Source organism: Microcaecilia unicolor, chromosome 1 (genome assembly GCF_901765095.1).
Source record: "Microcaecilia unicolor chromosome 1, aMicUni1.1, whole genome shotgun sequence".
Classification (NCBI taxonomy): domain Eukaryota; kingdom Metazoa; phylum Chordata; class Amphibia; order Gymnophiona; family Siphonopidae; genus Microcaecilia; species Microcaecilia unicolor.
Window position 1 is genome coordinate 52,125,967 of NC_044031.1, and position 23,981 is coordinate 52,149,947.

Consider the following 23,981-nt stretch of genomic DNA (forward strand, 5'->3'; position numbering starts at 1 on the left):
ATTGGCTGCAATGGCCTATAAGTATCCTATGATTTCGCTGCAATGCTACTGCTTTAGCGATTGGGGCTGCTGGGAAAGTGAGTGCTCAGCTGGCGACTCTCGAGCTGTGATGTATAGTGCTTCTGAACTACAATTCCCAGCTGCTCTCACACAATTCCCGGATACACAATGGTTTTTCTTTCAGAACAAGTTGGGTTGGGTCTTTTGTGTTAGCTGAGCAAAGCAATATTATCAGGTAAGAAAAAATACTCTTCTTTGATTTAAAGTATATGTGCTGATTCATTCTAGAGAGAAGCGTGTGTGTTGGGAGTGGGAGTTGTGTGTTAATTCGACATACACAGAGGGGAAAAGGTCTCTTGCTGATTAACAATATATCATTGGGTGAAAAAATCTCATTTGATTTATTCCACAAAGAAATTTAGGTGGGGGTGAGTGGTCCGGTGTGGTATTTGGAGGGAGTTGTGCAAAGGTGGGGGAGGGGGGGTATGCATGTTGTATTCGTACAATAGCAGGTGAATAAAAATGCATATCTATCTTGCACAAGAATCTTATTGCTTAATTCTAGAGAGGGGTATGCGTGTGTGTGTGTTTGTGCGGGGGGGGGGGGGGGGAGGTGAGCAAAGGCTCCAGAGAGAAATGTGTGTACAGGCATTAGAGCAGGGAAGAAAAAACACAAATATAAAATGGTCTCTTTCTAAATAAAACATATATTCAAAAATATATATTCTTGGGAATAATCTTAGTCTTCTTCCAGAGAGAAGTAGGGGTGTGAGCCAGTTGGTTGTTTTTTCTTTGCTAACAGGGCAGACGGGGAGGTAGGGGGACTCAAATGTTACCACCTTTATCCTTAATTAAAAAATGTATCCACTGATTAATTCCCGAGAAAAACAAGGAGGGAAATGTATAAAGGTTTCTGAGAAGGATGGGGGTGAAGGAGGAAATTGTATAAAGATTCCAGAGAGAAGTGTGTGACCCTTCTAGCTTGATTCTTTTGCTAACAGAACGTCAGCAGTGTTGGTTGCCCATGTACAGGGATGCTATTATTTTTGTACTATAATATAATATTGACCCCACTGAAGTAAATAGTTTATTCTCAGAGGACAAGCAGGCCACATCTTTCTCACATATGGACAACATGATCAACATTACCTGGCATGGAACACTTAAAAAAAAAAAAAAAAAAAAAAAAAAGCATAAGCATAGTACAGCTTTAAAGACACATGATAGCGTCCCCACTGCACATGCTCAAGTGCCTTCCTGCCTGAAACCAGAGTGCAGGACCATCAGCTGTGAGGAGCAGACACTACTTCACCATGTCTGATGCAGTTTGTTTTTCAAACAGCTGTTTTGAGCCACCGCTGCAGGTTGGTGCTTTGTTTTTGCGCTATTGGGATTTTTTTTTTCTCTTCATGCTGTTTTTCATTTTATCCCCACTTTTTTTTTCTTCATAATTTTTTGTGCTTGGTAGGCTCGCAGGTTTGAACTCTGGTTGTGCTTTCTTCCTTCTTTTTCTTGGTGATTTGCTCCTTTTTAAGGTCACATATGGAGTTATTTGATTTGGCCATGGCTGTTTTCCCTTCCATGCAAAAAAAAAAAAGCACAGAGGGCTTTTAAAAACAAAATGGAAACACTACTTATATTGAAAACCTTTTAATGATCAGATTTGATTGAAGGGAGACCCGACACGGGCCGTGTTTTGGTGCTACCGCACCTGTGTCAGGAGTCACACCAATGACAGGGAGACTTATACAGACAAATTCAGAACATCTGTTGACTTTCAAAAGTTGTCTATAAATGTATTCCTCCATATGTCATACAGTATTGAGCTCACACACACCTTGAAAGTATTGTCCCTTTTTGTTTTTAAAGGCCCTTTGTACTGTTTTTTTTTTTTTTTTTTTGCTTGTGCTTAGTTCCCTCTCTTTGTCACACTACTGTTTTCCCTTCCTTGTCATCAAAGGTACCTAGTGGCTTCAAGTGCTGTCCTGGTGCAATTAGACCATCTCTGGAAAGGACACCATTCTTGGTGTCCCCAGTGTTTGGGGCCTGAACATACTCCTAGTTGTGTTCTTTGTCTTTGTATGAAGAAAAGAACTCAGTTGGCCAGAGAGGTTCAGAGAAACATGAAGTCTGGTTTGAATCCTCTGTATCGGCATCGAGCCTTGCACCGGCACTGTTCACTTGTCTTTTAGATTGTAAGCTCCTTGAGCAGGGACTGTCCCTCTATGTCAAATTGTACAGCGCAGCGTAACCCTAGTACCGCTTTAGAAATGTTTAGTAGTAGTGGCATCAGGTACATCAGTCCCTATGGTTGCTAGGCCTGTGTCGGACATTGGGAGTGGGCAGTCATTAAGTAGGTCTCTACCTGCCTCGGTGCCAGCTGCTGTGCAGGGCCTCTGGGATCGGTCAGCATCAGGTCGTCACAGGAGACATGGGGATTTGACATCCTTTTCGGCACTGAGGAGTATTGATGACTGGCATCAAGCGAAGGCAAAGAAGCATCAGTCTTGATACCCCTTGATGCATGGTGCCGGGAGCACGGGCACCGAGGGATATAGTCCCTGAGAAGTGTCTGCACCGGAGGAGCACTCTCCCTCCTTAGAGGAGGTGCTGACTCACGGGTCTGCATGCAGCCAGGACCAGGCACTCGCACTGATCCCGACAGTTCATCAGGCTGCCTCTGATCTGACACTCCAACTTTTCCTGATGGCGCCCCTCAGTGAGCGCATCTGGGCTATGCTGCATGAGCATTTGGTGAGCGCCTTCAGAGTGAATTGGGGTCTGGGGTGCTTGCACCAGCCATGCCTTTTCCTACTGCCCCTCGAGGCCTTCAGTCTGCAGTGAGGCCTCTGACCTCGGTGCTGCATGTGGTACAGGCATCAACAGCCACCTGTGCAGGTACCCCTTTGATGTTGGTGGAGGAAGCTTCACTGGAGTTGTCTGAAGGGCATCAAGGTAAAGGCTCCAACCACAAGGACATGGTTCCTCTTTCTCGAGGCAGGCTCGGTCTCGTCTCTCCTGTGAAGAGCTCTTTGCTGACACTGAGGAGCACTTGTGGATGTCTCATGAGGACACTCAGTACTTCTCAGAGAAGGAATCCTATGGTATCGCATCTGATCCCTCCTCTCGAGAGGAAAGGAGGAAGTCTCCACCTGAGTGCTTTTCCTTCCCAGGTTTCATCAGGCAAATGACGTTCCATTCCAATTCGTTTGGAGATAGAGGACAAGCCCAGAGCTGAGATGTTTGAGGTTCTAGACTGACTCCTTCCTAGAGAGGCCGTGACAGTCCTGCTTCACCGGATACTGAAAGATCTTCAGGTGAAGAACTAGTAGTCCCCTCTGTTGGTCCCTGTCCTGTCCAAAAAGATTGATACTTTGTATGGTCTCCAGGTTTTGACAGGCCTCAGTTGCCTTATCCCCTAGTGATTGAATCCATGCTCAAGAGGCAGGAGCTCCAGGACTTTGCTTCTGCCTCCAGGCAGAGAAGCTTGAGCCCTGCACTTCTTTTTTTTTTTTTTTTTTGGGGGGGGGGGCAGAAGATGTATCAGGCCTCTATGCTCATCTCCCGCATACAATATTACCAGCTCTACATGAGCCTTTACTTGCAGAACTTAGTGCACATTTTATCTGATTTGGCAAACTCTTCCACCAGAGCAGGCTGAATCTCTTTGCCAGCTGGACAAGCAGCAGAAGGTGTGTTGTAAGATTTTGGAAAGGTGCGCTTATACTTTTGTGGTATCACAGATCTGTCCAGAGTATAGCAATGCACAGACTCTCATGGCTGCGTGTCTAACTTGGACACTGTAGTCCAGCAGAGATTGGTGGATTGCTTGTGCTGGGGTGTAACGTTTTTTGGAGAAGAGGTTGCTGACCTCATTAAGAAGCATACTGAAGCCATCTATACTCTCCCCCGTTGGATGCCTTGTGCCCCCTCCTCATCCAGTAGGTTTTCAAGCAAGACGAAGAGAGCTCCTTACTACTGTCAAAGGTGTTGGGTGTCGTCCTTGCCAGCCTCGGCAGTCCTGGCTCCAGCACGTTTATTTTCATCAGGAGCTTTCATCTAAGGCCCATCTGGCTCCCCAGTCAAAGTAGGAGATGAGCTTTTGTTGGCTCCAGCAGAGCATAACCACCGTACCAGTGACTGTCCCGGACAACCTGCCGGGTGGGGGGGGAGGTTAAATTTCTAACCGCCAACTGGTGGGTCCGTCAAGCTGTCTGTCTTGGTTATCCTCTACATAGACCTCCAAATTGCCCTTGGAGCATATTCTTTCAGCACTTAGCACAAGAAGGTTGTGAGGAACCCCTGAAGGTCAGGGGAGGAGCAAGATGGGTAGGTTTCATACCCAGGATTCCAAGTCTCAGGATACTAGGAGCTGGGAAGCCATGCCACCACGGAGGCATACGTTTCCCAAGAGCTGGAGAACTGAGGAGGGACTACAGTTCCCAAGAACCCCTGCAAAGCCCTGGGGCAAGCAAAGGGAGCAGCAAGGGAACTACAAGTCCCAGGATCCCGAGGGATAGGAGGGGGATTGGCTGAGGAGGAATAATCAGGAGGGAGAGGACCAGCTGGGACCATAAAGGGAGAGGAGCCCATGGAATGGGAGGTGGAGAAAGAGGTCAGAGAGGAAATCCAAGCCCAAGATGACTGGGGAAGTGAGCCCATGGAGATTGCTGCTGTAGCTGAGGTACAAGGGAAGAAGTTGTAAGGCTTCATAACAAACCTTCAAGGCTGGGGAAAACTTGGAGGAAAGGTTAAGCAGCTGTTCCACTCAAGGGGGAGAGAGAGGTGCCGCGCTGTAAAGCGGTGAATTTCAGCTGTGGCCAGAAGTCCAACCAGCATCAGGCTCACTCGTCTATAATTTCCCGGATCTCCTCTGGAACCTTTTAAAAACAAATCAGCGTTACATTGGCCATCCTCCAATCTTCCGGTACTAAACTAGGTCCTGCAGTGCCTGCTAGAGGCTATGATGTGGTACAAAGTTCAAGTTTTAAAACTAGGGGGGAAAAAAGTATGGAGATTAGTTGATAAAGTTCAGTTTTATATTTTTATTCTGCCTATCACTAACCTACAGTTCCTTCTTTTAAACCCCAGTCTTTAAGTTCCCAAAGCAAAATTGTGTTCACTTACCAGAAAAATGTCCTGTCAGAACTTCTCAGAAAGAAAATTCATTGGGACCTTTCCTCCTTATATAGTTTTGAATTTAAAGGGATTTTTTAAAAACAGGCTTTTTCAAGCTACCTTAACGATTAGTGAAGAGCACATCGAAGGACAGTTCTTGGGAGTCCATGCAGAGAACTATTTGGGTGCTAGAGCTACAAGGGTTCATTTTAAACTACCCCAGTCCCATTGGTTCCTGGTTCAGCAATTGGAGTTCATTGGAGCCCTGCTAAGCTCGTGCCTGCTGTCTATTTCCCTGTGCCGAGGGCGGATTCTCTAGTTATGATCACCATTCAGGCCAGCCAGCAGGTCACAGCTCAGCAGATTTGAGGTTGCTAGGCCACATAGCCTTCATGGTGTATATTGCACGTCTTCTTCATGTGAGAACTGCCCAGTGGACTCTAGCTTTTCAGTGTTGTCATACCTCCAGCAACCTAGCGGATATCATCTGAGTGACACTGGAGTTGGTTGTCCCTCCTCTCGTGGTCAATGCGATCCAGTTTGACTGTGGAACTTCCATTCCAAATTGCTCAGCCCCAGAAGGTACCGCTGTAAAGGCTTTCAGAGCTTGTACTCATTCAGATGGGCAATTTGGTCAATGCTGTAAAGGCTTTCAGAGCTTGTACTCATTCAGATGGGCAATTTGGTCGAACATCTGATCAGGTTGCAATGTATTACACCAACAGGCAGGGGGTACTGGATCATACCTTCTGTGTCAGGAGGCCATCTAGATGGGCTGTCCAGTACAGGATAATTCTCTGAGCCATATACCTGGTAGGCAAAGCCAACACCCTGGCCGACAGACTGAGCAGGGTCATGCAACTGCACAAGTTACCCATGAGATCTTCCAAGAGTGGGGCACCCCTTTGGGTCTCTGCCACTCGGTTCAACCACAAAGTCCCTCGGTACTGTTTCAGGGCCAAGGCATACAACAGACTAGCGTCGGATGCCTTCCCCCCTCCACTGGGGAACAGACTTCTGTATGTGTATCCTCCCATCCCTCCCTTGGGGAGGACTGCTGAAACTCAAGCAAAAATGAGGAACCATGCTTTTTATCGCTCCTTATTTGTAAGGCAGATCTGGCTTCCTCTTCTGGAGTTATTCTTTGAAGAACCTTGGAGATTGGAGTGTTTTCTGTCTCTCTCATCATGCAGAACAAGAGATCTCTTGTATCCAAACCTCCAGTCTCTCACCCTAACAGCCTGCATGTTGAGAGCTTAGAACTTGCTTCCTTGCATCTTCCTAAGGGTGTCTTGCTGGCTTCCAGGAAAGATTCCACTAAGAGGTGTTAATCTTTTAAATGGAGATGGTATGCTGTCTGTTGAGGGCAATGCCCTAGATCCTATTTCTTGCCCTACACAGATTCAGCTTGAATACCTTCTACACCTTTCTGAGTTTGGCCTAAGACCAACTCTGTGAGGATTCACCTCTGCAATTGGTGCTTACCATCACCATTTATAAGGTAAGCCCATCTGTGGATAGCTTCTAGTTGCTCACTTCATGAGAGGTTTGCTTTTGTCAAAGCCCCCGTCAAATGTCCACCTGTGTCATGGAATCTCAATATTGTCCTTACCCAGCTGATGAAAGCTTTTTTTTGAGCTGCTGGATTCCTGTCATCTGAAGTACTTGATCTGGAAGGTCGGTGAGCTTCAGGCCTTAGTAGCTGATCACCTTACACTGAATTTCATCATAACAAAGTAGTTCTCCACATGCAATAAGTGCCTGCCTAAGGTTGTCGGTAGTTCAATCTAAACCAGTCAATTGTTCTTACAACATTCTTTTCCAAACTTCATTACTGTAGTGGTGAGTGTCCCTGCCTGTCACATAGACTGGGGTTCAATTCTCTGATGGGGAGGCAGGTGGTATGGCTTTCCCTATGCTGTATGAGCCCTAGCCCTCACTTTTAGGGGAAGCCACTGCTTGACCCAGGACTGGTAACATGGAATGTTGCTACTAATTGGGTTTTTGCCAGGTGCTTGTGACTTGGATTGGCCACCCAGTATTGCTATTCTTATGTTACACTTATCTTGGCAAAAGCACATTGCTCACCTTGGACTGCAAGTGAGCACTGGCCTTTTATTTGTAGCAAACTAGGACCTACAGACAGTACACAACTTTTTCTTTCTAACCCAACAGGATGGGGGTTGCCATCGGGGGAAATGCACATTTTTCCAGTTGGCTGGCAGATTGCATTTTTCACTTGCCCAAGCTGGGCTGACTCTTGAGGGTCATGTCGGAGCCATGGTTGCTTTGCTAACCCAATTGAGATAAATCTCTATAGAAGAAATTTGCAAAGCTGCAATGTGGTCTTCAGTCCACATATTCCATCGGTTTGAACAGACTGTTCTGCAGACTTTGTTTGGGGTCTAGAATCCCAACTCGACCCCTTTTGTTCTGTTCCAGGCTGCAGTCTCACACAATGTATATAATTTCAGGTTATTTTGTTGTTTGACCTCGCCGTTGCAAGGTCCTATTGTCCTACTGCTTTTTTTTTTTTTTTTTTTGCTGAACCTGTCAGCTAGGGATTCTCACATGTGAGAGATGACCTGCTCGTCCTCGGAGAAAGTAAGGCTACAGGTATTCTCCAAGGACAGCAGATCATTCATTCTCTCATACCCACCCACTTCTCCTTGGAGTTATCTCTTGTCTATACTATTGTACTGATGGTCCTGCACTTTCATGGCAGGTAGGAAGACACTCGTGCATGTGCAGTGGGGGTGTTGTCGCATGTCTTTAAAGCTGTACTGTGCTTTTTTTTGTGTTCTGTTCTGGGTGATGTGGATGACATCACCCATGTATGAAAATAAATGGCCTGCTGTCCTCAGAGAATACCTGTTACAGGTAAGTATCCTTGCTGTATTGGTAAATAAGTTTGTGCACTTCCACATACCCAAACTTGAGCCTCTTTCATTTGTTCCGGACAGAACCAAGCTTCTAGTTTCATCCAAAAATGGATGAATGGTTTTAACAAACTGGATAAAGTTTCATTTTGCTTCTAATTACATTTTCCAGACTCGCCAACATTTCTTTCAGTTCCTCTTTGTCTCCCTTAGCTTTACTAGAAATGTTTATATTCCTGCATCAAAATAGGAAAAATGAATAGGTTCCAGTTAGTTTCAGCAACAGAAGAAAATAGATCACAGAAGGTGAACTTAAAAAGTAGCCCAACATGACCATGTTTCACTTATGGAAGATTGTGTCAGGGGCAGCAACGGTCAACCAGACATAAGATACAAATTAAAAACAAGCAAATAGATATAATCATAAAAGCATATTTTGCCCATTGATGAAATGAATATAAATCTACTAACACATAATTTTGAGTGCTACAAAGAAAGGGAACTGGGACTTGATATACCGCCTTTCTGAGGTTTTTGCAACTACATTCAAAGCAGTTTACATATATTCAGGTACTTATTTTGTACCAGGGGCAATGGAGGGTTAAGTGACTTGCCCAGAGTCACAAGGAGCTGCAGTGGGAATCGAACTCAGTTCCCCAGGAACAGAGTCCACTGCACTAACCACTAGGCTACTCCTACACTAGCAACATTCCCTCTAAAAGCCTGCCCTTGCAGATCAGCAATGTGACCGCGCAGGCTTCTGTTTCTGTGAGTCTGACGTCCTGCACGTACATGCAGGACGTCAGACTCATAGAAACAGAAGCCTGCGCAGCTGATCTGCAAGGGCAGGCTTCTACATGGAATGTTGCTAGTGGAATAGCAACATTCCATGTAGAATCTCAAATAGGGAAAGGGAAATGGGACTTGATATACCGCCTTTCTGAGGTTTTTGCAACTGCATTCAAAGTGGTTTACATATATTCAGGTACTTATTTTGTACCAGGGGCAATGGAAGGTTAAGTGACTTGCCCAGAGTCACAAGGAGCTGCAGTGGGAATCTAACTCGGTTCCCCAGGATCAAAGTCCACTGCACTAAACCACTAGGCTACTCCTCCACTACACCTATTCTTGCCCCATGATTCTAATTTATTGTTTAAAATTTTTTAAGTTTTAGAAGAAAAACATTTCACATATCAAAAATAACTGTCGTTACAAGACAGTCTGTAAATAGAGACTCGGTACAGTGCTCTTCACAGTTTTATATAGAGCACAAACACCCCTTGGTCTAGGTGGCATGAGGTCACCAGATCAAAAATAGTTCCTAGTCCTGATAACATAAATGTAGAAACTTTGTTTCAGCATTAGCAAGTGTCCTGAGTCTTCCACCACTTCAAAAAGGGATCCCATTCTGTTATGGTCTTTGGACTGAGCAATTGAGTTTTGAGACCTTGGGTAGAGTTTTGGGAATTACAATGGAATGCCAAGTAAGAAGTCAGTTAAGAGCTATCCGACAAATCATATTTTCCTGATATTTTAGTTCAAGTGATTTAATCACATTTAGACTATTGTAATGTTTTTATATTCAGGAGTTCACAGCAAATTATTGAATGTACTGCTGGAAAATTGATTTATGGTGTCAAAAGTTACACAATTGTTGATAGAGTTGCACTGGCTGCCAGTTGGTGCTTGTACAGAATTTAAAGTTGCATACACATGGTTTATGCCCAAGCTCTCGCATTCAGTTGTGTACCTTTCTTCAGATTTTCATCTCTAGTCTGTTCCACATTATAGGTTTTCCTACAGTTAACCATGTGTTGAAAGATTTCACGAAAGTTCATTCAGTTGCCAATCTAGTAGTTATGGAACACTATTCTGGTATTGTAAACATTTTAAAGAGGATATTGCAAGAAGCAACATTTTCAATTTTTTTTTTTTCATTTTTGCTTGGAGGGTCTCTTGTTTGTCCTCTTCGCTGTATGTATTACAATGACATATGTGATGTGTCCAATAGGGTAGCATTAAAATCGATCTCAACACAATGGGGGCATATAGTGAAGCAGAAAAATCAATAAAGGGTTCTACTGAAGTCTTGTAGTGCATCTGGTTGGGAGGCAGGGATAGTGCTGGGCAGACTTATACGGTCTGTGCCCTGAAAATGACAATACAAATCAAGGTAAGGTATACATAAAAAGTAGCACATGAGTTTTATCTTGTTGGGCAGACTGGATGGACCATGCAGGTCTTTTTCTGCCGTCATCTACTATGTTACTATGTATTTATATGGACAATGACTAATTGTTCCACTAATCACGAAAGACTTATTTGTTTTAAATATTTTGAGTGATTTTTTAAATGTCCTTTTTTTTTTTTTTTTTTTTTTTTTTTCTTGACATAATTTTGTGACCTGCTTTCATTCTTACACAAAAATAGGAGTGATATGGTATAGTAGCTGATTGTCATTGCACAACCAGAGAATGTGCGTATTGCTGGTGTGCCAAACCAGACTAAGTTAACGTTAGAATGAATGGGAATTTGGGACTATACGTTTCCGTCACAGATAAGCAGAAGTGTGCACTTATGTGGAGTGCATCGTATACAGATATATAGATAATATAAAAAAAAGAAAAAAAAAACACAGAATATGTTGCTTAAAAGTATATACTCAATAAGTAATTTAGGAGCTGTTTTACTATAGCTGCTAATCTAACTGCTAGGTGCTGCTCCAGAAGTGCCATGGCAGGGTTTGGGCGAGTCTGTTTAGGATGTGTTAGAACATTGTGGAACATTCTGAAGGGAAATGTGCTGTATGAAATAAATAGGGTAGCTGGTATCCCTCAGTTATGCAGGAAGATGACAAAACCCAGTCATTGGTAAAATACAGTATCATACAAGCCATTCAACTTGAGGGATTTTTGCTTGGCAATATGAGCAGGAGTAACTAGGAAAACTGGACAGGACCTTTTTTTATTGGACATAATACATTTCTTGATTTAGCTTTCGAAGGTTGCCCTTTGTCAGATCGGAAATAAGCAAATGTTGGTAGATAACAGTATATGACATATTGTCATCTATCAACACTTCCTTATTTCCAATCTGTCGCAGGGCAACCTTCGAAAGCTAATTAAATGTATTAAGTTATGTCTAATTTTCTTTTCCATGTTTTATTTTGTTTCTATTATCTTTAAAAGTGGACTAACACGGCTACAACACCCTTAATTTTAAACTGAAGTCTTGCGTTTAGCGTTTAAACACCAAAAATAAATTCCTAAAAAAGTCCAGCAAAATAAAATGTGAAACCTTTTATTAAACTAATACAGGTTTATTGTACAGATCTGAGGAACCTAGTGGTCCTTTCCATTGGCCTTGTTGAAGGGACCTGCTAGCCCCAAAAGCTTGCCATTTTGCTTGTAAATCATGAAGTTGAATAATTTGCAACACTGAGGGGCCCTTTTACAAAGGTTTGTAGGCACCTAGGCATGTCCAACATGCACCAAATTGGCACTACTGCCCGGCTACCATATGTCCTGGGTGGTAATTCCTGGCACACGTCCAAAACACGCGGTAGAAAATAGTTTTTCTACCATAAGGCAGTTACCTGGCAGTAAGCAGCAGTTGGTGCCCGCTGGGTGCTTACCGCCCGGTTCCGCAGGGTATTTACCTGGCAGTAAGTAGCAGCTGGCGCGCGCTGGAAGCTTACCGCCCGGTTCCGCAGGGTATTTACCTGGCAGTAATCAGCAGCTGGTGCGCACTGGACATTTACCGCCCGGTTAGCACATCAGACCTTACCGCTAAATCGGTAGGTAGCGTTAAAGGTCTCCGGCTGGAAATGGACACATACTGGCTTTCGTTTCGCCAAACATCCATTTTCTGGCGCATAAAAAAAATCCCTTTTTTCCAGGTGTGCTTAGGAAATGGACCAGCATGCGTCCAAAACACGCGCCTAACCAGCACAGGCCACTTTTGGGTACACCTTAGTAAAAGGCCCCCTGAGTATCTTGACTAGAATTCATTGACTTATCCCTCTACTTTTTTTTTTTTTTTCTAAAGGTGCAGATTCATTACTCCCGTTGAGTGGAGCACTAAGAGGAAGAACTAATGAGCAAGGACATCTGCATCCATGCCTGGTCATGCTCCTATTACTTAAATACTGAGAAACGATGGGTTTCTGGCCAGCTTTCCCTTACCCCCGTTACCCTGAAGTTTACAGCTGACAAGAGTGGAGAGCTTCTGGTCAACTTCCATCTCTCCTGCATCAATGACATCAAGAAGGAGTCTTCTAGTGTAATCTTTAGCTCTATCACTATACTTGAGAAGGAGCAAACCAAACACTGGTTCAGCTCTCTCCAGCCCAACAGGAACGTAGTCTTCACTGTAATTGAGCACTTTTGGAGGGAGCAGTTGCTAGCACCCCGAGAAGCTGAAGGCCAGGCAGCTTTTACTCAGAGTAACCAGGGAAAAGAGCTGATAAATCTGGCACTGGGGTCCCAGAGACGCCTGGAGGACACTGCTAGGGTACTACAGCACCAAGGGGAGCAGTTTGATCACATCATGAAAGGACTGGACAAGATTGACTCGGATATGGATGTGGCTGACAGGTGCAGTAAGGGTTGTGATGGTCTTAGCAGAATTGCTGAATGAAACTTTGTTGGATATACATAAGAATAAAAATGTCAAGGCTAGTGGGAGTATATGTTCAAAAACATCCGCAATCAAGCGGAGAACTCGAACGCCCCACGGGAAAACACAGATATGGGTAAAAAGTGGGATGTTTGACCACGGAAATACAAATCCTGGAGACAAAGAAGTTTTTATGATATTGTCTCCAGGATTTGGAGAAAACCTACAGAAATATACTAGGTTTTGCAAAATCCTCAAATCATTCTATTCAAACAAACAATTACCATATCTCAAACAATTAATATTACTTGAATTGGTTATTTATTGTATTTGTATCCCACGTTTTCCCACCTCTTTGCAGGCTCATTTACTCTATTACCATTAACTTTCTCTTTGCTTCATGTACAAGTTCTCATTCATAATAGATTTTCTAAATGTTAAAACATCCATAGCTATCCCAATATGTTTTATGATACTGTATTGTAAAATTGGATTCTTGCATCAAATTACTTATGCATTATGCTTTATGTATCCTATACTGTTTATTGTAGGCTATGTTGACCTTGTTTGGGATAATGTGGGATATAAATGTCGTAAATATGGATTATTTATGTGCTGGTACTAAGCATGTTAGTCGTTCTAGCAGGATTTACAAAGAACTATTTTAAGACTGTAAAACAATGTAAACTATATTGTTAAACTAATTGCTATCTTCGAAAATCCCACAAGAAAACATCAGTTTAGTAACAACTTTGACTTTCTCCCCAGACCAGACTGTCTGTCCTGACTTGGGATATCTTGGCTACCTGATTTGCTTCCAGGAACTGATTCTTGTCTTAGTGTTACAATGTTTTCTGTTTTTGCTATTGGCTGTTTCTATATTGGCTAGATTCAAGTGCTATTACTACTACATCATTGTTCTTGGACTGCTTTCAGTCTCTTTTTGGCTGAAGTACTAACCTGCCCTATTTCACCCACGATTTTAAAGAATCGCATTTTTGAACTTACTGACTATATTTTGAATGTGGTTAATTTCAAGCCTTACTGAAAGGGGGAAGGGGCTAGGATTTTATATACCGCATTTGTGTGGTTACCATCAAATCAGTTTACATATTAAATAAAGGAGCTTATTTTGTTTTGGGGGCAATGGAGGGTTAAGTGTCTTACCCAGAGTCGCAAGGAGCTGCAGTGAGAATTCAACCCAGTTCCCCTGGTTCTCGGCCCACTGCACTAACCATTAGGCTACCCTTCAGGGTACTTAAGTGTTGGTAGCATGTTATTTATAGGTCACTTGTTTAAGAGGCCCACTCTTGCTTGAATGGCCCTAATCGCCAACACTCCATTTATGTCATAAGTACATACGTATTGCCATACTGGGACAGACCAAAGGTCCATCAAGCCCAGCATCCTGTTTCCAACAGTGGCCAATCCCGGTCACAAATACCTGGCAAGATCCCAAAAAAGTACTAACCATTTTATACTGCTTATCCCAGAAATAGTGGATTTTCCCCAAGTCCAATTTAATAATGTCTATGGACTTTTCCTTTAGGAAGCCGTCCAAACCTTTTTTTAAACGCCACTAAGCTAACCGCCCCTACCACATTCTCTGGTCATGAATTTAATTACATGTTGAGTGAAGAGTAATTTTCTCCTGACTTTTGTTTTAAATTTACTACTTTGTGGCTTCATCGCATGCATAAACAGACGCTTCACATCTACCCTTTCAACTCCACTCATTTTCTAGACCTCTATCATATCTCTCCTCAGCCTCCTTTTCTGCAAGCTGAAGAGCCCTAGCCACTTTAGCCTTTCCTCATAGGGAAGTCGTCCCATCCCCTTTATCATTTCTGTCGCCCTTCTCTGCACCTTTTCTAATTGTACAATATCTTTTTTGAGATGCGGTGACTTCAGACTTGAACACAATATTCGAGGTGGTCGCACCATGGAGCGATACAAAGGCATTATAATATCCTCATTTTTGTTTTCCATTCCTTTCCTAATTTCCTTTTCAATGAGTATCTGGACAAGTTCAATATTTTGCATGAATCACAATCAGGATTCCGCACACTCCATGACACAACTGTGCTCTTCACACTCCTGTCAAACTTCAAAAAGGAAATGGCAGTAGGAAAAAGCATTCTACTTCGACATGTTGAGTGCTTTTGACATGGTGAACCATAAAATCTTACTACAGCTTCTTGATTACTTAGGAAGCAATGGAAATGTGCTAAAATGGATAAAATGCTTTTTAACCTCCAGAACCTACCAAGTCCACTCCGACGCAAGTTTGTCACCTCCATGGAAAGCCGACGGTGGTGTGCCTCAGGGCTCGCCTCTTCCCCAACACTGTTCAACATAATGCTAATTCCTGTGGCCGTAGCTCTTTCCATACTTGGTCTCAACCCATTCATCTACGCAGATGACATCACAATCTATATTCCTTTTAGAAAAGACAAACAAAATAGCTGATGAAATCAGACTGGGGTTACACACCATGCTTAGGCTAACTTATTTAAATTAAAACTCCCACTGAGAAAACTCATTGCCTTATACTCTCCTCACACTATAACAAGTTCAAACCCTCAACCTTACTCCTGAGCTTGTCCTACCAATCTGAGTCTCTAAAAATACTTGGAGTAATTATTGATAGAAATTTAACACTGGTGGAGCAAACAAACTCCACCACCAAAAAGGTATTCTTCTCTCTTTGGAAATTAAAACGTATAAAACCTTATTTCCCTAGAGAAGTATTTATACAATCATTAGTATAAAGTCACCTTGATTACTGCAATGGTATATATGCAGGGTGCACAGAAATGCTTCTCAAAAAATTGCAAACTGCCCAGAATACAGCTGCAAGACTGATCTATGGTAAATCAAGGTTCAAAAGTTCCAGACCATTACGTGAGCAACTGCACTGGCTACCTGTCAAGGATCATATAACTTTTTTTAAAATTTGCACCCTGGTGCATAAAATCCTCTACGGCGAAGCTCCAGCTTATATGGCTACTTTTATCAACTTGCCACCCAGGAATTCTCACAGATCATCTCGTTCATACATGTTTTGGCCTCAAAACCAGTTACGCATCCACCTTTCCCTATATTAGCGCTTGTTTGTGAAATGGATTACCTAAATCAGTAAAAACTACTTACGATCATCTGACTTTCAGAATATCTCTGAAGACCACCTTATTTGGAAAAGCTTACGCTAAAGTCCCGCATTGCATCAATAACTCCTGAACTGTAACTGTCATACGGACATATTGAACTCTGCTACCCTTTCTCTTTTCTTCCCCTCTGTAATTACTCACCAACCTCTTCAACTGAAATGTGTCTGAATGTTTGTTGCTAGATTGATGTAAGCCACATTGAGCCTGCCCATGGGTGGGAAAATGTGGGATATAAGTAAATAATACCTAGCAGAAGGTTTCAACGTATCAACAACACTTAGATCCCTTTCTTGGTCTGTGACTTGTAACGTGGAACCTTGCATGACGTAGCTATAATGCGGGTTCCTCTTTCCCACATGCATCACTTTGCACGTGCTCACATTAAAAGTTATCTGCCATTTTAGACGCCCAGTCTCGTAAGGTCCTCTTATAATTTTTCACAATCCTCCCGCGATTTAACCACTTTTGGATAACTTTGTGTCATCAGCAAATTTAATTACCTCACTAGTTATCTCGGTCATTTATAAATATGTTAAGCAGCAGTACCAGCACAGACCCCTAGGGAACCCCACTAACTACCCTTCATTGAGAATAGTGACCATTTAACCCTACTCTCTGTTTTCTATCTTTTTAACCAGTTTTGAATCCACAATAGAACCCTACCTCCTATCCCATGACTCTCCAATTTCCTCTGGAGTCTTTCATGAGGTACTTTGTTAAACGCCTTCTGAAAATCCATATACACAATATTAACCGTCTCACCTTTGTCCACATATTCACCCCTTCAAAGCAAAGTAGTAGATTGGTGAGGCAAGATTTTCCTTCACTAAATCCATGTTGGCTTTGTCTCTTTAATCCATGCTTTTGAATATGTTCTGTAATTTTGTTCTTTATGATAGTCTCTACCGTTTTGCCTGGCACCAACGTCAGACTCACCAGTCTATAATTTCCCGGATCTCCCCTGGAACCTTTTTTAAAAAATTGGCATTACATTGGCCACCCTCCAATCTTCCAGTACCATGCTCAATTTTAAGAATAAATTACATATATTACTAACAATAGCTCTGCAAGTTCATTTTTCAATTCTATCAGTACTCTGGGATGAATACCATCTGGTCCAGGAGATTTTCTACTCTTAAGTTTCTAGAACTGCCCCATTACATCCTCCAGGTTTATAGAGAATTCATTGTTTCTCCGACTCGTCAGCTTTACCATTTCTGGCACCAGTATCTCACCCAAATCTTCCTCGGCGAAGACCAAAGCAAAGAATTAATTTAATCTCTCTGCTATGGCTTAGTCTTCCCTGTTCGCCCCTTTACTCGGTCATCTAGCGGTCCAACCAATTCTTTTGCCGCCTTCCTGCTTTTAATATACCTAAAAAAAATTTTACTGTGTTTTTTTTGCCTCCAATGCAATCTTTTTTTTCGAAGTCTCTCTTAGCCTTCCTTATCAGCGCTTTGCATTTGACTTGATGTTCCTTATGCTGTTTATTACTTTCAGTCGGTTCCTTCTTCCATTTTCTGAAAGATTTTCTTTTAGCTCTAATAGCTTCCTTCATCTAGCTTTTTAACCATGCCGGCTGTCGTTTGGTCTTTTTCTTTTCTTTCAAATGCTTTCTCTTGCACGTGTTGTCTTAAAATACGTAAGTAGTGGCCTTTGCAACCCATCACCACACAGTGATGGTATAATGGTATTTTCAACCCATGATTTGAAACTACCTTTTGGACTTTATACCACTCAGTTTTCCTTCCTATTTGGGGGTCTTGTCCTACCATTACCTCGCTAGAAAGGAGAGCCCTCCTAATTCTGGAAAGCACTAAGTGGCATAAGAAATTGCATTCATAATATTTAGTAGAACCACATGCAGATGGAGATTGTATATGGGATTGGGGACTGGAGACATTTTAGTGTGGGGGTGTGAGGGCTATAAAAGGCAGTAGTGATCTTAACTCTTATGTATACAAGGCAGGAAAAGAGCCAGACCTGAACTTTGGATGCTGGTTTCATCTTGTTTGCTGTCTGCATTAAGGGAACCCCTTATAGGAGTAAAGTGACTGGAACCATTGTAACTTAAAGATGCGCAATAATATGCTAGCTAGCCATCCAGATAGAAGAAAAAGGCTAATCTCCTACCTAATCTGACCAACCCATCTAGAGAAAGACAGCAAGCAGAAGGTAGATGCCCGACCAGGCCAGCTAACAACTAGGCAAGCGCAGCTAGCCCATCTGGAGAAAGTGTGAAAGAGCCATCTAGCTGAAAAGACTTGTGTGTGATTGTATAGTGTAGTGTGTCGGTCTTGGTCTTGTGCATTTATTCAGACTGGTCCTTTGAACTGTTGGCTAGTAATATGGTTGCATAGTTGTTCGGTTGGCTGACACTGTGAAAGGGCTGATTTCTACACCAGGAATCTAGGATTTTAGGGATATGTATTATACATGAGCAAAATTGATTCCCAAAATAAATTTGGGTTGAAAAATTCTAACCCATGAAGAATAAAATAGCGTGAGATGAATCAGAAAAAAGGCAAACTCCTGAAAACAAGCCAAATTTTTATTTCCCTGTTCACGTCTTACAGAATACCCTTTGTTCATATGTGTGTGGTATATAATGAATAGTTCCTATGAACAGTAACACCTAATTACTGACCCAGATATGCTTCTCCTTGGAGATGATGATCTGGTAAGTGATACGGACGTTTCAGAAGACCCTTTAGGTAGTGGTCTTGTTGATGAGGAATTGCTTACAGGTGAGGATCCTTCTGTGATGAGGATTTTTCATAAGGAGAATCTTCAGGAGCTTATTTCTTTAGTTTCTTCTACCTTGCATTTTGAGAAAGAACCTCAGGTGATAGAGGAGTGTAAATTAGATCCCCTGGTGAAGGGTATTATGAGGTAAGGGAAGACTTTTCCTATTCATTAGGACATCCAAGATATCATCCAATCCCAGTGGGATATTCCTGATGTTCCATTTAGGCTTTCTAGGTCTATGTTCCTTCTCTATCTGTTGCCAGATCTAGACTAATCTCTTCCTAAAACCTCCGGTGGTTGATGCCATGGTCTTGGCTTTTACTAAGAAAACTACGGTGGTGATGGGTGCACAGCTCTTAAAGATGTTCAGGACCACCATATGGAATCCTTCCTTCTGAAGAACAGTTTTGATGTTTCAGCTCTAGCTGCTTGGCTATCTGTGGCTCTCTGGTTGCCAGGGCATGTTTTTGCTTGTCTGAATGGGTTTTGGATTGTTCTGCAGATTTGGCCTTGATAGATGATGAAATAGCTAAAATTGAAATGGGTTCTGCTTCCTTGGCCAATACCCTTTATGATTTGTTTTGGGCTTCTTCGAAGTCTATAGTGTTAGGAGTGGCTGGCTGTAACTCCCTTTGGCTGCTTGGTCAGCTGATGCAACATCTAAATAAGCTCAGTAAATTTCCCTTTAGGGACAGTTTCCTTTTTGGTAAGGATCTGGACAAGTTGGTTAAAAGTTTAGACTAAAGCCCCTTGACTTCCTGAAGACTGTCCAAGATTGGTAGGATGAGGTTTTCTTTCTGTGGGGCTGTGGATGAGATTTTCATCTGTTCAGAGTGGGTAGAGCAACTGGTGCTCTGAAGTCCAGGTATCTTCAATGAATCCAGTCCTTTCATGTGGCTAGGTGAGGAAGCAGAGATGTGGGCTCGTTCTTTCAGTCCCTGGTGTGTCCTTCACAATGAAGGTCTCTGTGCCCAGCCAGTAATTCCTGTGGGAGTTTGCCGTTTTATTGGAGGTGGGCCCAGATTACCTCAGATCAGTGGGTTCTAGAGGTTATTCTCAAAAGGTACACTTAGAGTTTGAGCAGCAACTGCCAGATGTATTCCTGAGTCTCATTCCCGTCTCAAAGTGGGGGGCAGTCAGGGACACTGTGGGCAGACTTTGCAACTTGCAGGCTGTTTGTCCAGTTCCATCCTCGGAAAAAGGCACGGCTCGGTATTCCATTTATTTTGTTGCCCTGAAGAAAGAAGATTCCTTTCGGCCCATTTTGGATCGCAAAGCAGTCAATTGGGCATGCAGAGTCTCCACCTTTTCCTATGGAAACCCTTCGCTCCGTTAGGTCATGGTTCAGTCTGGAGAGGTAGTCCAGAGAGGTATTAATGGCTCTGGATTTAAAGCCTATTTGCACATTTCAATTCGTCCTGGCCATCAGTGTGTTCATCACTCTGCAGTTTTAGGAAAACATTATCACTTTTCATTCTCTGCCTTTTAGGCCTTGCAACAGCTCCTTACACTTTCACAAAGGTTACGGTGGTAGTGGCAGAGGCTGTCCGAAAGGAAGGCATCTTACTGCATCCTTACCTGGACAATTGGTTGCTCAGGGGAAAATTTATATCAGGAGAGTGGTCCAGTTTCTTCAGTCCCTAGGTAGGGTGAGGTCCAGTTTCTTCAGTCCCTAGGTTGGGTGATAAATCCTCTCAAGAGTTTTGTTGCTAACTCAGTCTCTGGACTATTTGTGGGTGTTCTTCAGTACTCTTCAAGGGTATGTGTGTCTTCCACAGTGCAGGATCCTCAAGCTTCAAGATCAGATTCGTTCTTTCCTCCAGACCACAGTCCCATACTTGAGGAATTATCTTCAGGTCTTGGGTTCTGTGGCAGCAGCGATGGACAGTCTGGCCAAAGGAGTTCCTTTGGAACCTCCACAATGGCTAATACTGATGACCAATGCCAGTCTCGGAGGCTGGGGAGGTCATTGTGTACGACAACTGGCACAGGGCTTTTGGTCTCAGGAGGATGTGTGCTGCCCGATCAATCTTTTGGAAACCAGAGCAATTCAATTAGTTCTGGAGGCCTTTCAGTTTGTGGCAAGAACGGAGAATGTTCAGGTGTACTTTCTTGGTCTTAACACTCTTGACCCAGGAGAGTGGGAGTTCGGTGCAACAGCATTTCTGAGTCGCTGGGGGCTCCTGGTTATGGATCTCATGGCGACAAGTCTCAACTCCAGAGTACCATGATTTTTTTTCAGTTGCAGGAGAGATCACAACATGGAAAGCATAGATGCTGTCCTCCAACCTTGGCCTCTGGGGCTTTTTTTTTTTTTTTAACATGTTCTCTGCCATGGCCTCTTCTCAGTCGTGTCATTCAGTGGACTGAGGCACACAGAGGTCATGTGGTCTTGATATTTGCAGATTGGCCCTGTCAGTCTTGGTATGCTGATCTAGTTCATCTGCTCGTAGATACTCCTCTGAAACTGCCGGAGGCTTGACTTTTGAAAAGGGCTTGGTTAAGAAAGAGAGGTTATTTGGCAGATGTGATAGTCACTATGCTACTGTCATGTCGTCAGTCCACTTCTCTGACTTATGTTATAACTTGGCATATTTTCGAGTTCTGGTGTTCAGATCATACTGTTGCGCCTGTCTGGGCATCAGTAGCTCAAATCTTGTACTTTTTTTTTTCAAGATGATTTTGATAAAGGTTTGGCTCTTGCATCACTTAAGGTTCAGATTGCAGCATTGGCTTGTTTTTGAGGCTGGATCAAAGGGATGTCATTAGCTACTCATCCAGACGTGGTTCATTTCCTTCACAGAGTAGGTATCATTTGTCCTCCTTATAGACCTGCTTTTCTGGCATGGGATTTCAATTTGTTTCTACCCGTCCTTACTAGGTCACGTTTTAAACTTTTGTCTACTTATTCCCTGAAGGATTTGACTGTAAAGGCGGTATTTTTGGTGGCCATTGCTTCGGCTCAGCACGTGTCAGAGTTGCAGGCCTCTTCTTGCCAGTCTCCTTTTTCTGCAGTTTTCTAAGAAGGATGTTATTCTTTGTCCGGTCCCTTCTTTCCTGCCTAAGATCTTATCCAAATTTCATGTGAACCAGTCGGTGATTTTGCCCATGTTAGGTTCCTCTTCTGGCTCTGAGGAACAGACAGTTGCATAAGCTGGATATCAAGAGTTCTCAAACAGTATTTATTTTTTATTTTTTTTATTTTTTATTACATTTGTACCCTGCGCTTTCCCACTCATGGCAGGCTCTATGCGGCAGGCAATGGAGGGTTAAGTGACTTGCCCAGAGTCACAAGGAGCTGCCTGTTCCGGGAATCGAACTCAGTTCCCCAGGACCAAAGTCCACCACCCTAATCACTAGACCACTCCTCCTGCAATGACCGATCTGATCATCTTTTTCTGCTTCTTGGTGGCTCCTGGAAAGGTTTAGCAGCTGATATGCATAACTCAAAGGAAAATATTAAAACACTCCTATTACGTGTCATGTTGTGAAAATTTAGTATGGATAAAACGTAAAAAAAAAAAAGTTATCAGGAGGTGACAAACCACCCAGGGCTGTCCCAGACGTTAAGCACTTGCCTAGGGCAGCAGTTTCTGGAAGTCACTAAAAAGCAACAGTGAAAGCAAAACTACACAGATAAAAACACCAAGTTGTTTTTTTGGTTTTTTAATAGGGAAAGCGGGAAATTTCAAAATAGCCCATTTATTTTGGTTATTCTGGGAGGGGTGGTGTTGGGAGGAGGGGAAATTCTTTGTCTTAGTAATATGCTATCAGTGGGTTTTTTTTTTTTTTTTATCTCGCTCTGATTTTAATTTTATGCTTGTACCCTAGGTTGCTGACAGAACTTGATTCTTCTTCTTGGTGGCCGTTCAGCAGCAGACTCCGAAAGACTGTTCCAGACACCAGAGCTAGAGAAACCACCCCTGTTTCCAATCCCACGACTCTAGGGAGAGAAGGAGTAATAATCACCGTACCTATTATTTTCTCCTACCGAACAGATGTGAACCTGAAACCAGGCAAACTTATTGTGCTTGTGTCTGCACTGGAGCTTCAAGATAGTAGTTCCCAGCTCGTGCACCGCTATGAACGGGAGGAGGTGGATGACGTTAAAGTACATACCCCATATGAGATCAGCGTACGCCAGCGGTTTATCGGAAAGCCGGACATCTGCTACAGGCTTTTGTCAGCAAGAATGTTCGAGGTGATTGCTATATTGGAAATGCAGTACAAGAAGAAAATTGAGTTCGGTGAAGATGCACTGGTGTTTAGTGCTCGGCAGTCTCCGCAGGATGATGCTAGCACGTCCATCTGGCAGTCAGGTAAGAGACTAAAGCAGAAGGTTGGCCAGAGCCTTGACAGAACTACCTGTCTAGGGGCCCCTTTACCAGGTTGCGGCAAAAGGGGGGCCTTTGCTGGAGTTGGCATATGCGCACTGAGGCCCCCTTTTACTGCAGTGGGTAAAAGGGAAGTCTCTTTTTCCTGCAGGAAATGACTGTGCAGCCATTTTGGAGGAGAGCCCTTACCGCCACCCACTGAGGTAGCGGTAAGGGCTCCTGCGCTAGCGGTAACCGGGCAGCGCGCGACACTGCCAAATTACTGTCGTGTACACTCTGGCACGCTAGGGGTGGGAAATACTGCTGGGCTGCTGCGATAGCACAGTGGTACTTCCTGTTTAGTGAGCAGTAACACAACACAAAAGGGTGGAAGCAAAACCAAGTCCAAATGACCAGCCCTCTTTTGCTTCCCTTAGCGAGCGGTAAGCTCGCCTTGGGCTTACCACTTACTAAAAGGGGCCCTAGATTTCTTCTCTTATCAAGACAGTCTGTTCAAAATAAATATTTAATGCCTTTTTTAAGAAATTCACTCAAGGCAGTGTACAATTGTAACAGTAAAACTGCTAAGATGAATCTCATCCTGGCAGTAACTTGTACTTTGTTCACATACTGGCCTTCAAGACCCTTAGGACTCAATTTCTGTAAATGGCACCCAAATTTGGATGCCAAAAAAAAAAATGCGTGCTAAGCACTATTCTATAAACTGCATTCCAAATTGGGCACTGTTTATAGAATAGTGCTTAGCCCCATGACCCCTTTTCAGATCAGTGCGAATATTTGTGTAAATCTTTATAGAATAACTATAAAGATGCGTGTGTAAATGCTAATTATTGCCAGTTAGCGCCAATAAATGTTAGTGCCCAATTATAGGACCTAAGGGCTCCCTTTACCAAGCTATGATAAAAGGGGCCCTGTGGCGGCGTCGCGTATGGATTTTCCACATGCTGAGGCCCCCATTACCACAGCAGGGTAAAGGAAATGACTGTGTGGTAAGTACACACTTGTTGCGCAGCCATTTCCTGGCGGAGCCCTTACTGCTAAAAAAAAATTCCAGTCATGGTAGAAATGCCACATGATGGGAGCAACACTCACTTGCTCCCCCGGTAGGCTGTCGG

The 23,981-nt window shown here is 43.2% G+C and overlaps 1 protein-coding gene across 2 annotated transcripts in view; it reads left to right on the forward strand.

Moving 5' to 3' along the window:
• The first annotated feature begins 72 nt into the window (after positions 1 to 72).
• The window catches only part of SNAP47 (synaptosome associated protein 47), a 57,796-nt gene continuing 33,887 nt past the window's right edge, over positions 73 to 23,981 (forward strand). Inside the window, exons 1-3 of one of the 2 annotated variants that reach the window (XM_030197265.1) lie at positions 73 to 235; positions 12,045 to 12,592; positions 22,364 to 22,851. In XM_030197265.1, the coding sequence (XP_030053125.1) occupies positions 12,093 to 12,592; positions 22,364 to 22,851 (988 nt within the window). In that variant the 5' untranslated portion in view covers positions 73 to 235; positions 12,045 to 12,092. The remainder of the gene's footprint in view (positions 236 to 12,044; positions 12,593 to 22,363; positions 22,852 to 23,981) is intronic. The other variant, XM_030197272.1, reaches the window with a different exon arrangement.